The following is a 15123-nucleotide window of genomic DNA, read 5'->3' on the forward strand; positions in this document are numbered from 1 at the left end:
ACGTAAATAGAGGTTACATCCGGGACGAAGCTTAATGATATACTACTTTTGCGAATAGCTGTTAATCCTGCATACTATAGCATCTCGCCCGAGACTAGAACCTTTTATCATGATTTCTGGCCGTTGCATATTTTTACACTGTTCGAATAGCGACTCGCCATAAATTTTAAATTTTATAATTAATATATGATTTTTTATTTTTTAAATATTTAAAAATAATATATTTAGTATTATTCAAAAAATGTCAGTGATATGTTATTTTAGTAGGAGTAATTTCTTAATTTTTAAAACTTTTAATGAGAAAAAATTTTCTTATCATGAGTTAATAATTTGCATTTGGTGTAACCTAAAGTAAAATAAAACCAAAATTAGAAATATGCGTTCTTGACAATATCATAATTAGAAAAACTGAAATAATTGAAGAATTTAAAACTTTATATAATATTCGGAAATAAATTTGTCTTTAAAAATATATGAGTTATCCGCAATACAGCATTTGATTTACCCGACTTATATGTTTTCTTTCGAAAAAGAATTCTTTTTTCTTTTCTGCAATAAACAGATATTATAATGAAATTATATGGTAATTTTTATTTCTTACTAAATAGATAATACTCTGATAATAAAATACTATTAATTATATGGTAATAAAATAAAAAATACAATACAAAATGATCTTACAAATTAAATAAATATACATTTACTCGCACAAATAAATGATTAATTAATTATAGTACACTTATATAGTTCGAGAGAATCTGGAAATTTGGAAATCTTTAGAATTGTATTAAATATCAAAAATTTTAAAATTAATATTTACAATTGTACTGTACATAAATTTTTTTATCTCAAATCATACTAATTTTCAGAACGGTGCAGTATGGAGATTTGGGTCCAATAAAACAGTTCAGTTCGATACGATAGGATATGCAATGATAGAAATTTAGAAAATTCTCTAATTTTAATAGTTAAAAATATATTTTTTTAATTTAAATTAATTGGACTAAAGTTAATTTAAAATTATACAATAAAAATAAAAATTACTATAATAATATTATATTTGTATTCAGCAACTATATAATAGAGAAGTTTATTTTCAATTTACTAAGCTGAATATTTGGAATATCTTATTGTCCAATTGATTAATACATTTCATATGACCCCTTTAATGCAATATAATGTGTCAGTTGATCTCAAAGGTAATGCCTTTTTTTTAAAGATATTTTTTTCCAGTAAGGATTCATATCGTAGTTGGCTTTCTCCCAGAGCACAACGAGATCTGTTGGTAGAAAAGATGCGGATCGGATGATCAAGATGGTTCGGGCTTCGCATTGGCATCAAGAGTACTACTTACTAAGAATTATTTTATAAATATGATTAATATCATATTAGCACTATATTCATCATAACTTAATAATTATTTGATACGAGAATAATTTTTTATTTTTAAGAGTTAAAAAAAAAATTAGGTTCTATTTTAATTATGAATTGTTAAAAAATTGAGATAAACTTAGTAAATAATTAATATTATAATAAAATGTAAAAAGATAATTACTATTTTACTTCTTTATTTTTTCATATTATACTAACTACCTCATAACATTTAAAAATTATGTTTTCTATCCTTCTATGTTATAATTTTATAAAAACTCCTTCCGTTTATAATTTTATACTATTCGCCCTCTAATTTTTTGTATAATAAACAAATTGTCCTCCATATATTTATTTATGAGTAATTACTATTTTACCCTTTGTATTTATCTATATTATACTAGTTACCCCATCACATTTAAAAGAATATATTTTTTCATCCTTCTATTTTGTGATTTTATACAAAAAAATCTTTTTCGTCAGAATTTCTGTTAAATAACTGTTAACTAGATTTAGTTTTATATTATTTGCTCCTTGATCTTTAATGTAATGTACAAACTACGCCTTATAGCTTATTTATTATACTAAAACCTCCATTATCTAATTTTTATACAAAAATTAATTTTAGTATTTGTACAAAAATAATTAATTAGTGTTCTTTAATTATTCTAATTTTTAGCATAATCAAATTCTAGTAAAATTTAAATATCTTAAAAGTACTTATATTAATTAAAATATTAAAAATTCATAAAATTTAACTTTAAATTGTTAAAATAAAATAGATAGTATTATTATTATTATTATTATTATTATTATTATTATTAGAGTATAATTATAACTTTGATAAGAAATTTGAGGATCAAATTATATTTTTTTATCAATCTATATTCTTAATTACATCGACTTTTAAAACACAATGGGAATTTAGTGCAATAAATAACGTACAGGAGGCAATTTGTATATTGCATAAAAAAGTCAGAGGGCAAATAGTATAAAACCAAACATAATTAACGATTCCCTAACATAAGTTCTAAAGGAAAGGGTTTTTAGTATAAAATTATAAAATAGAATGATGAAAAAATATATTTTTTAAATGTTAAGAGATTACTAGTATAATATGAAAAAATACAGGAGGCAATTAGTAATTACTTCTTTTATCTATTACATTAAAATCCCTTTGTATTTTGAAAATCAATGCAATTAAAGAACTATATTGATAGAAATTATAATTTGATCTGCAAACTTCTAATCAAAGTTACAGTTTATGAGTAATAAAATTAATAATAAGAATAATATCTATTTTTTTAATAATTTAAAGTTAAATTATATGAATTTTTAATATTTTGATAAATATACGTACTTTTAAAATATTTAAATTTTACTAAAATTTAATTATACTAGAAACTCAAGTAATTAAAAAATACTAGTTAATTATTTTTATACAAACACTAAAATTGATTTTGCATAAAAATTAGATGAAAAGTTTTAATATAATAAATAAACTGTAAGAGGCAATTTGTATGTTACACCGAAAATCAGGGGGCAGATAGTATAAAACCAAACCTAATTAACGATTGCTTAATAGAAATTCGAATGGAATGGATTTTTAGTATAAAATTATAAAATAAAAAAATAAAAAATATAATATTTAAATATTAGGAGGTAACTAATATAATATAAAAAAAACACATGAGGCAAATAGTAATTACCTCAAATGTAAAAATTTTTTTTTAGCAACTCAAATTTAAAATTTAGTGCTTCTATTTTATATTTGAGCCTATAAATTTTTATATTTGATTTTACGTTTGAATTTAAGATTTGAACTTATTTATTATAAAAATAATTATATATAAAAATAAATACAATTTAAATGGATTTTAATTTCGATTCTTCAGTTTAGGACAATATGGGATGATTTGGTATAGAGAACTAATAATATTTAGAATTGTACGAAAAGAAAATTATGATACAGTTCAATTAGGAAAAAATTAAATAGTGAATAAATATTTTTAATTTAAATATTTTTAGTTTAATTTTTCAGTACAATTCAAAATCTTTGGATTTAATATGGTGATATATTTTTGGTCTGGATATTCTTTTTTTTTTTTTTTTTTTAATGGAATTGGGTTATGATTTAATGGACTGTACTTTTGTTTCTTGAGATTTTGGGAGTGACATGTTTAATTTGAAAATCCACATCTAATTACAAATAGACATGAAGATGAATAGTTTCTACTGAATATAATCAGGATAATAGTGTATTTGTTTCCTTTTGTGCCGGTAAATAAATTTTAACTAATAAATATAGTATAGATTTATATTCTTCTAAAATTTAAAACTATCTTGAGCTATGATTCAGTTTTTTTTTTTAAAAAAAAAAAGAAATTCACTAAATTTATTGGAATATTTGCATTATTTTTTGTGCAGCAATTTCTTTTATATATTTTCTTTTCTTTAGCTTGATAAAATTTGAATTCTGACGTCTATTTCTAAAATGTCTAGTACCTATTAAATAGTTATTATATAATTATCTAAAATTAATAAATATTATGTTGCTCATTCGTAAATTTAATATATAAGTACAAATATATAGCTGAGCAGTTAACAACTTTCTCATTTTGTTGTAATATTTTTATTGATCCATCTTAAATTTTTTTGTTTCTTTAGAAAAAAGAAGGAGAATGATCTCCAACATAAAGCTATCATAAAGGAAGTTGGCTCACCGTGATATATTCAATTAAAATTTTTATTGGAGTTTATATGTCAGGATATATTCAATAATAACTTTGAAAAATCGTGTATAAGTGATGAGTTATTCAATATAAACTTTTAAAGATTTTTAAAAAGTCTTTAAAAGTTATGAAATATTTAATTATAACTTTTATAGAGTTTTTAAAAGTAAGTCAGTATTTAAAAAGTTATTGATTTTTTTATAGATATGAACTTTCATATATATTTTAATGATTTTTTATGTATTGTTATCGATAACAATTCTAAGATTTTTGTTTCACTTTTCATTAAGATTTCAATAGATTTTTTTTTAGAAAAAATTCATATTTCTTCTTTTTAAATTTTCTTACATTATCGTCTTCATTTTTCTTTATTATATTATCTAACTTAAAAGATATAAGAAATGATGAAATTTTAGAAGTTAAAGATTATTTACTAATAATATTAATTTTTGTACTCACATAAAAAATAATTTAATTTTTTAATTTAATTTTAAAATGACCTCATAAAAGTATAAATTTAAAATTATTTATACATTAACGGAGCGTGTAAAATGTGTACTAATTTATCATTAAAAAAAGACCTAATGGTAATAAAAATAAAAGTATAAAAATTTAATATAAATAAATAAAAATGCAAAGAAGAATTGTGAAAATCAATAAAAGTATAGGGGCGGAATATGTGTTTATACTTTATATTAAGGATGGAATTTAATGTCAAATCTCCACTCTTACAAGCCCTTGTTCCTTGGTTCCCTCCTTTTCCATTTGAAACTAATCACAAGCTTTTAATATTAACAAGACTTAATCCTCAATTACTACTCATCATCAAACTAAGCTATTTTCCTCAACCACAATTTATTTATGCATTCATAAGATTAGTAATTAATTTGTTGAATAATTTTCATAAATTTTATTATTATGTTCATATTAATCAAGAAAAGTATATTATTATTAAGTGGGATTGCAACTTTTAATCCTTTTTATGCAGTGTACAAATCCCAAATGCCAAAGAATATCCTTTTAAGCAAGAAAGAGAGCTATACTTTTGAATCACACCACATTTATTATTATTAAATTTTATTATTTTGAAAGCAGTACCATCTCAACGGTTTAGACCATTTAAAGCAGGGAGGAAAAAACCCTTTCGACCCTTAGCTTTTTGACTTTCTTGTCTACGTTGGACCACATGGACTTGTCACATCTCAAAACCGACCGTTTCACTTAAATACCAGCCCTCCGATCTTGTACCACCAACGGTCGTGATCATCTGACCGTTATAAAAAACTCCAATCCTCCAAAACTCTCTATTCACTCAAAATTTCAAATTGAACCACTTGCCCTCAATCCGCAAATACTAATCCCCTTAAAACTTCACTCTGTTGTTCTCTTCTTTTCACTTGAAAAGATTTTCCCACCTTGCTTTTGCATTTCATTATCTGGGTTCTGTTTGTTTATGCGTTTCTTACATTTTCCCTCACTTTCTAGGGAAAAAGATTAAACCTTTGAATGCTCTTTTGTTGAGACAGGGTTCAAATCAACGGTGAGATGGTGAAAACGGCTAATTCTCCATCTTCTTCTCCGGTGACGATAACGGTATCATCAGGAGGCAAAGAAAGAGGAAGTAGAAGCATGGGTTTGACAAGTCCAGTACCAAGAGCTTCTATATCAAATAACCCAAATTCTCCACTCACTAACAGTAAAAACCGGACCTCGAGTGGGGGTAGATATTGTTCAATGTCTAGAGATGATACCACTGAAGAGATCAACTCAGATTTTGTCACTTACACAGTTCACATACCTCCTACTCCAGATCACCAGCCTATGTCTGTCTCACAATCCAGTCTAGATATCAAGAATGACGGAAAGCCTGATAGGAGTTTTATTTCGGGTACTATTTTCACTGGTGGTTTTAATTCAGTCACGCGTGGTCATGTTATGGACTGCTCAATGGAAATGACTAAGTCACTCAAATCAGGGCTTGTTTGTGGAATGAAAGGCTGTGATGAGAAAGCAATTCGAGGAAAATGTGAATGTGGATTCAAGATTTGTAGAGATTGTTACTTAGATTGTGTTGGGGCTAATGCAGTGGGACATTGTCCTGGCTGCAAAGAGCCATATAAAGATGTTGATGATGAGGATTTTGATGATGAAGAAGATGATGATGAGGCTAAAAGTGAAGAAGAAGATCAGGCGTTGCCATTGCCTAAGTTGGACAAGAGACTTTCACTTGTGAAGTCAATTAAGGCAATGAATCATCCTCCTGAGTTTGATCATACAAGGTGGTTGTTTGAGACTAAAGGAACTTATGGGTATGGTAATGCTGTGTGGCCTAAAGATGGATATGGAGGTGGATCGGGAGCTAATGAATTCGAGCACCCTCCAGATTTTGGAGAGAGATCTAGAAGGCCTTTGACTAGGAAAGTTGGGGTTTCTGCTGCAATTCTTAGCCCTTACAGGTACACTCAAAGTGCTTTTGTCTCTCTTTTTAATATTGAACTCGAGTATGATTTTGGTTATTTGTTTCACTCTTTTCCTTGTGGCCCATACTCCATTTTAATTTATATTCAAATCATAGTTCCTGGTTTCTGATTTCTTTCATATGCTGCTTTCTTGATCTCATTCCTTATAAAGACTGTATAGTGAATACTTGCAATTGTAATTTATGGTCCTGTGAGTTGGTAAATACATGTGATTAATTAATGAATTTGTATTATATCCCTAAATAGCATCTATCTTAGCTAGCTGGTCTTGAACATGAGGGATTCTGTTTATGTTGGGACATTAGTATCTGAATGTGAGTTGGTAAATGCATGTGATTAATTAATGAATTTGTATTATATCCCTAAATAGCATCTATCTTACCCAGCTGGTTCTTGAACATGAGGAATTCTGTTTATGTTGTGACATTAGTATCTGAATGTGAGATCAATGTTATTGCTATGCAGACTACTCATTGCAATGCGTCTCGCGGCCCTTGGTTTGTTTCTTACATGGAGAATTCGTCACCCCAATCGCGAGGCAATGTGGCTGTGGGGGATGTCCATAACTTGTGAGGTCTGGTTTGCATTATCATGGCTTCTTGATCAGCTTCCTAAGCTCTGCCCTGTAAACAGAGTGACTGACCTCTCTGTGCTCAAACAACGTTTCGAATCTCCCAATCTTCGAAACCCAAAAGGCCGTTCAGACCTTCCGGGAATTGATGTGTTTGTTTCAACAGCAGATCCTGAGAAAGAACCACCTCTTGTCACTGCAAATACAATTCTTTCAATCCTTGCAGTTGATTATCCAGTGGAAAAGGTCGCTTGTTACTTATCAGATGATGGTGGTTCTCTTTTGACATTTGAAGCTCTAGCAGAAACTGCTAGTTTTGCAAGAACTTGGATTCCTTTCTGCAGAAAACACAACATTGAACCCAGGAATCCTGAGGCTTATTTTGGGCAGAAGCGCGATTTTCTTAAAAATAAAGTGAGGCTTGACTTCGTCAGAGAGAGGAGAAGAGTGAAGAGAGAATATGATGAATTTAAGGTGAGGATCAATTCATTGCCTGAATCAATTAGGAGAAGATCAGATGCTTATAATGCCCATGAAGAGCTGCGGGCGAAGAAGAAACAAGTGGAAATGGGAGGCAGTCTATCAGAACCTCTTAAAGTACCAAAGGCAACTTGGATGTCAGATGGTTCTCACTGGCCGGGGACTTGGACTTCTGGAGAGAGTGACCACTCAAGAGGAGACCACGCTGGCATAATTCAGGTAATTCCTGCTCTCTGAGAATGTGAGGTTGCTACTTGGAATGTTTTGTGTTGGACTATGATTTAACAATATGCTTTTGTTTACAGGCAATGCTAGCTCCACCAAATTCAGAACCAGCTTTTGGGGCAGAAGCAGATGCAGAGAACTTAATTGACACAATGGAAGTTGATATTAGATTGCCAATGCTGGTCTATGTGTCTCGTGAGAAAAGGCCAGGCTATGATCACAACAAGAAAGCTGGAGCTATGAATGCTCTAGTTAGAACTAGCGCAATCATGTCCAATGGTCCATTCATACTAAATCTTGATTGTGATCACTACATTTATAATTCTTTGGCTTTAAGAGAGGGAATGTGCTTTATGCTTGATAGAGGTGGTGATAGGATCTGTTATGTTCAATTCCCACAAAGGTTTGAAGGTATTGATCCAAGTGATCGATATGCAAACCACAACACGGTGTTCTTTGATGTGAGCATGAGAGCTCTTGACGGATTACAGGGTCCAATGTATGTAGGAACAGGCTGCATTTTTCGCAGAACAGCTCTGTATGGATTCAGTCCACCTAGGACAACAGAACACCATGGATGGTTTGGCAGAAAGAAAATTAAGTTGTTCTTGAGGAAACCCAAGACGACAAAGAAACAAGAGGATGAGATAGCATTGCCTATCAACTGTGATCAGAATGATGATGATGCAGATATTGAGTCTTTGCTTCTACCGAAAAGGTTTGGGAACTCAACTTCTCTGGCTGCGTCTATTCCAATTGCAGAATACCAGGGAAGGTTACTTCAAGATGTACAAGGAAGGGGTAATCACGGAAGACCAGCCGGTTCACTTGCTGTACCTAGGGAGCCTTTGGATGCTGCAACTGTTGCTGAGGCAATTAGTGTTATCTCTTGCTTCTATGAGGATAAAACGGAGTGGGGAAAAAGGGTGGGTTGGATATATGGTTCTGTGACAGAAGATGTGGTGACTGGTTATCGTATGCACAATCGAGGATGGAGGTCTGTCTATTGTGTAACAAAAAGGGATGCATTCCGCGGCACAGCTCCAATCAATCTAACAGACAGGCTGCACCAAGTCCTTCGATGGGCTACTGGCTCGGTTGAAATATTTTTCTCAAGGAATAATGCGCTCTTTGCTAGTCCTCGGATGAAATTCTTGCAGAGAGTGGCATATTTCAATGTAGGAATGTACCCTTTTACCTCTATGTTTCTCATTGTTTATTGCATCCTACCTGCAGTTTCTCTATTCTCCGGCCAGTTCATCGTTCAATCTCTCAGTGTTACCTTTCTAGTGTTCTTGTTAGCCATCACAATGACCCTATGCTTGCTTGCGCTCCTGGAAATTAAATGGTCAGGAATCACTCTCCATGACTGGTGGCGAAATGAACAGTTTTGGCTGATTGGGGGAACAAGTGCTCATCCTGCAGCAGTATTACAAGGATTACTGAAGGTTATAGCAGGGGTTGATATTTCATTCACGTTAACATCTAAATCTGCCATGCCTGAGGACGGAGATGATGAGTTTGCTGAGCTATATGTGGTCAAGTGGAGCTTCTTGATGATACCTCCAATCACCATAATGATGTTGAACATGATTGCAATTGCAGTGGGAGTAGCAAGGACTGTGTATAGTACTTATCCACAGTGGAGCAAACTTCTTGGAGGGGTGTTCTTCAGCTTCTGGGTTTTGTCTCATCTCTACCCCTTTGCGAAAGGCTTGATGGGAAGAAGAGGGAGGGTCCCAACCATTGTGTATGTCTGGTCAGGATTGCTATCCATCATCATTTCATTGCTATGGGTGTACATTAGTCCTCCTTCCGGGAAGCAAGATTACATGAAGTTTCAGTTCCCCTGATGATGTGTTTAGCAGTGTTATTATATGTCCTGGTTAGGTTTATTTTATAGGAACAGCAGAAGACCAAAGTTGAAGTTTCTCTCAACTTCATATTTGTAGTTTGGTTTTGTAATTGATTTTAATTTTTTCTTCTCTGCTACTGTTAAAAAGTGTAATCTTTAATTACTGTGTGTAATTGCACTTGAGGATCATACCAAGGCACCTCAAGTTTCATGTGTTTAGGCAAGATTATTACCTGGAAAGTATTATCCTGAGCCTTGAGGTGTTCCCACTGCTTCTATTTGTACTTAGTATTCCTCTAACTCAATTCTCTGAACCACATTATTACCTGAATGAGTTTGGACGCATTCATTTTGTTAAGTATTATTTCCATGTGGCCCAATTGATTAGAATTTAGATAACGAACCATTGAACATATGAAGTATAATCGTATGTCCCACTTGCCTCTACTTGCAGCTATAGCCCAGCTGTGCTTATCCATTAATTAGTTTTGTGATGTTTACAAGTTTCGTCCCTTTAATTTGGAGCAATTAAGCACATTGGAAAAAGGAAAATGGTAAAGTAAAACCCAGCAGAAATTCAAGGCACCTTGTATGATGATTCCATGAGTTGGAAGGCTAAAGAGTATCATCATAGATGGTAGAGACACCAATGATTGTCCTTAAAATTATCCTAACAACATTGATATTGATTAGCCTAACTACCAGGTTAATTATAGTGCCTAATCATCACTGTCCTGCTGGAGTTTGGTGATTAGTTATTAATTGTTCCTCTTTATTCACTTGTATTTTTCTGACCCAAACAAAACTTGCTCCTTTTCATGCTCGAGTAGTACCCTCTTGTCATATACATTGATGGCTTCACTTATTCCTGGATTGTATGATATTCTTGCTACTAACTGGTATGTCCCACTGGATAGGAGAAGCTGGCTGCCCTTGTAGTTAAGAGGTTAGGCTTAGCAAGGTTTTAAATGCATTACTGCCCTGATAAAATACAAAGATTTATATGCTAAGTAGAGAACAAAATTATAGTGGTGGACCATGGAGAGATAATGTTCTTTTGTTCCTCATATCAACCTAATGGCTGTTTCTAGCTGTAAAGATTGTGAAGTTCTCAGCTCTCTTTTTGGCTTCCATTCATGTGTTTTTGCCCTTTTTTTCTCTTTTCGTCATTCTTTTCTCCACATGCCACGAGATGTTTTAGACCCCAAAATGAATACGGCTCCTGGTCCGGCAACATCTAAGTTTCCTTGACGATTTGAAGATAACAACAGAATGTGTCTTATAATTATTCATCTAAACTCTAGGCAGATGTTGAACTTGATATGGTTCTAAGCCACCTGGCCTGATTTTCAAGAATGGGGCTAAATTTAACTACGTAAGTAGAAGAAGAGAAAGAAGATCATCATCAAGCAACTCGGCCGTCATCTTGGACACACTAGACATTATAGCCAAAATAAATTTAATAGTTCTATGCTATATATATATAATATGGGTCCAATTTGCTTTTTGTTTGAACTTCGAAGCGTTCATATTGCATAATTAGACGAAATGTAATAAAGATAGTAAGGTAAAAGATAACAAAGACCTAATGGTTACGGACCCAATTAGATGAAGACATTTTAATGGTTTCCATCTCCCATTTAATATATAGTCATTTACCTTGAATGATAAACATGCAGAAATACGCATATCATCCTGCAATTCCATCCACATGAATTACCCACTCTATCTTAAGCCCAGAAAATTGAAAAGCAATGAAAATCTCGTGTGGGGGCCAATCTATTCGGTGCAATACAATAACTAATGGTTGCAACAGATCATTTTCCTGATGTGCTAATCTAGAACCGTCAAAACCTTCTAAATTGATTTAAGATCTTTTTTCAAAATTATAAAAAAGAAAAAAAAAAAAAAAACACGCAATAAACAATTAGTTTGGTATAAGAATAAAATAACTGGGGAAACAACAAATCTGTCAAGGTCAGATTGATCTTTCTATGATTTATTTGCTCAGAGGCTGTTGCTAAGTCCTAATCAGTTTGCTTAAACATATTAATTAAACTTTATCTACTGGTTAAAGAAATTAAACCTGCAAGTAATAAGAGCAGCCAACAATGTAGAACAACAGCATAATTTAATAATACCCCTGGAGCTGGAGAATTAAACTATCTCTCTCTCTCTGCATAACAAGAAAAAAATTGAATTAAATACAAACCAATCATGGTATGGCTGAGAACTACACCCACATGTAACCAGCTGATTCCAGGAGAGCCAAAGCAAATGGCCACGTGTGCTGCCAGGGCAAAAGGAATCGGTCCCCATCTCTACTTTTGGACACTTCCTACGCAACAATTCAATTCTGGATCCCTCTTTTGATGATACAATAATGTTTTGATTGTTCAACCCAAAAAAATAATAATTGTAAATTATAATTATAATAAGCTATTAATCATACTTGTATACGGTGATCCAAGTAGATTTTTCCAGAAAAACAAAGATGCAAATCTAATGCTAACAAGCGAATAAGGGATGCCACCAAAATGCGCAAAGTGACAGAATATGAAGTTGTTCAAAAGCCGCTGCCACCGAAGCCAGCCAGCCAGCCAGCCAACAATATCCAAAAGTCCACAAAATAGCCCGTAAACTTGGCTGCCATTTTATACAAAATGTTCTTAGGTTTTTCCGGTGCCTAATTCAACCAAATTCCTCTCCAGCCGGCCACTATTCTTCTCTCTCAACTTTCTTGTTTTGGAGGTTTCCTTTCGGCCATTACACAAAATGGAGAGCTTTTTTTTTTTTTTTTATCATTTGCGCCCTCCACCTACAACGTATATATAATATAACTTTATCATTTATGGGTTTTTTTAATTTGCTATGCTTCTACTTATAGAAAAATTGGCGTGCATAAAGCAAAAAAGGCGTCCAAAAATAATAAAACACATATGGCCTACCAAATTGTACGCAGAAAAAAATAAATCAAAACTGTTACCTTCTCTCCTCCTTCCACTCGCTGGCAAAGGGTCACACTGTAGCTATTAAAAAAGGGAAAAACCCCGAGAACTTAAAAAGACTTGACCGACAGTAGCTGGATGCTTAATAATTTAGCAGTAATTTAATGAAATTAACAAGTGCAACTTGGCCATTTTACAGTTCATACATCCGCAAGTACCTTCTCCGTCTATCGTTTCGCCGGTTGACCACAGAAGTTGTATTCCTAATTGCTACTGTAGTTTATGATACGCTGATAACAAATTGAATTGATTTTTTTTTATTTCCAGGGACAAATAACAAAATAGAATACAAATCGCCTGAGAAATGATTTTATAACTAAATAAAAAAAAAAATGAGTGAAGTCTAGTAAGACACAAAATAATGAAAAAGAAGAAGAACAAAGTGATAAAAGAAAAAAAAAAATTAGTGACAAAAACAGTAGTCCTGGAGGGGAATTTACCGGCGAGTACTACTAGTACTCAATGAGAATGTCCGTACAAATCATAAGGTGCCCATAGTGCATCAAGCGGACACGGTCGCTTCGAGTCAATCCTCAGCCAAGGCTTACCACTACCGGACCAATGCAAGAGACTAACTGCACCAGGATGCAAGTCACGACAGCTGCCTCTCACATTATCACCACCTAATCCGTGCTGATTCCACCGGTGCTCGATCGGCGCCACGTGTCCAGAAAAAACCAAGAGAAACGGCGGTAGAGAACCTAATTCATAGATCCGTTCACTCTTCTGGATCTCCATCCACATCTCTATCCGTTTTGTATATCCGACCCGTCTCCATTTCACCAGATCTATCACCATTACTCCAGTATTGAAATAACACGGTTTTCTACCACTGAAAGTACTGGAAAACCGTTTGTTTGACCAGAAACTTGAAGTGAAATACTTGGTGAAGTTTGCGTGACAATATTCCGGTGCACCGATTGTTCTAGAACCTAAATTTGTATTCCAAAGCTTTGCAATATCATCAACCACAACTAAATCGGAATCTAGATATATCACTCTGCGTACGCAAGGCTCTAATAGATCAGCCAGATAATTTCTCGCGTAATTAAGTGGCTGTTCTAAGGCTTGCCTCACGGAAGTGGAGATCAAGTTTCTCACGATTTCTGGATCGAAGTAATACACTTTGAACTTCAACTGAGGGAAAGTAGACCTCACTAACGATTCGAGATTAGTTTCGGAGACCAAAAAGTGAAAGAACACACTCTCTGGACACAATGAATGCTGTAAAATAGAGTGAACAGCTGCGATTGAACCTCGTAAGTACTCAACATCAAGTGTAATTGCAACGTGCACCAAAGAAGGATCACAGAGACCGCCGGTTTTTACGGAGACTCGGCTGTTAATCAAGCCACATTTATCGGCATTGCGGAATACCGTAGCTCTTCTGAAGGAGAACCGGTTTAATGAATCAACGGCTGGATTTCCAAAAGATGATCGAATGGCTTCAGCTGGAGCGAATGATTGGAGCGATGGTGAAAGCACAATCATAACCATAGCTGCAGAGAAGAAGCCCGATAAACGCACAATCCAAAGCATTTTGCCACCACGGTAAAAGAATATATTATTGCCTCTCCTCTTCTTCCTCTTTGATTTGAAATCGAAACGATCTGTTAGAATCGAGAAGAGAGAAGAGCCAAGTAACGCTAGGGTTCCTTTTAGGTCTGCCAGAGTGAGCGATTAAAAGAACTTAAAAGTTTTTCTTTTGGAATCGATCTTTTCTCTGTATCAAAGCAGAATTGCCGTGGGAACGAAGCGAAAGACAACAGGAGAAGAAGAAGAATCCATGAAACCAACACCAGGGCGGCGCAGAATTAGGTCCCGGTGCTAAAATGCGCCGCCTTGCGCACTACACCGTCAGTCTGTATTTATGTGTATCTCGCACTCTTTATCTCTGGGTTTAAGTGAGGAAGAAGATAGAAGCAAAAACAGAGACACGAGTGGAGAGTGTAGAGAGAGAAGGGATTATTTTCTGTTTGCTTTCCAGCTTTTGCCTTGCGTTTCCCACCATAGAAATCCAGGGGCAAAAAACAAATTATAATTTAATCTAAATACTACTACATTATTTTTATAAAGAATTAATATTTTCTAAAATAAAATAGAAAACATATATATAAATTGCATTAAAGTTCTTTCTTTTTTCCTTTTGTTTTTGAGAGAGAAGAAGAATTATAATAAACATTCACTGATTATATCTTATTTTGTTTTCACCATTTGCTACAAGGGAAACAACCAGCTGTACTTGTCTTCTATCACAATGACAATTGCATCCTTTAACTAAACGTATCTCTAGCTTTTTATACGTCAGTCGTTTCGGTGTTTTTAAGCATTTCACTGTCTGCCAGTTATCGGAGGGATCGGGCCAGAATCTATAAGCGAAGCAAAGTGGGTTTAACAATTT

At 33.1% G+C, this 15123-nt stretch overlaps 2 protein-coding genes across 2 annotated transcripts; one reads left to right on the forward strand and one right to left on the reverse strand.

Annotated features, from left to right (window-relative positions):
• The first annotated feature begins 5435 nt into the window (after positions 1 to 5435).
• Positions 5436 to 9966, forward strand: LOC8265476 (cellulose synthase-like protein D5). The gene is made up of 3 exons (XM_002523097.4): positions 5436 to 6559; positions 7049 to 7853; positions 7940 to 9966. The coding sequence occupies exons 1-3, from the start codon at positions 5649 to 5651 to the stop codon at positions 9710 to 9712; spliced, it is 3489 nt and encodes a 1162-aa protein (XP_002523143.1). The 5' UTR covers positions 5436 to 5648; the 3' UTR covers positions 9713 to 9966.
• Positions 9967 to 11828: 1862 nt separating this feature from the next.
• On the reverse strand, positions 11829 to 14822 carry LOC8265477 (probable galacturonosyltransferase-like 7). The gene is made up of 2 exons (XM_048371890.1): positions 13163 to 14822; positions 11829 to 12532 (listed from the first exon to the last, which is right to left on the reverse strand). The coding sequence occupies exon 1, from the start codon at positions 14259 to 14261 to the stop codon at positions 13182 to 13184; it is 1080 nt and encodes a 359-aa protein (XP_048227847.1). The 5' UTR covers positions 14262 to 14822; the 3' UTR covers positions 11829 to 12532; positions 13163 to 13181.
• Between the last annotated feature and the right edge of the window lie 301 nt (positions 14823 to 15123).

The sequence above is a fragment of the Ricinus communis genome, chromosome 1, assembly GCF_019578655.1.
Source record: "Ricinus communis isolate WT05 ecotype wild-type chromosome 1, ASM1957865v1, whole genome shotgun sequence".
In the NCBI taxonomy this organism is placed as follows: Eukaryota; Viridiplantae; Streptophyta; class Magnoliopsida; order Malpighiales; family Euphorbiaceae; genus Ricinus; species Ricinus communis.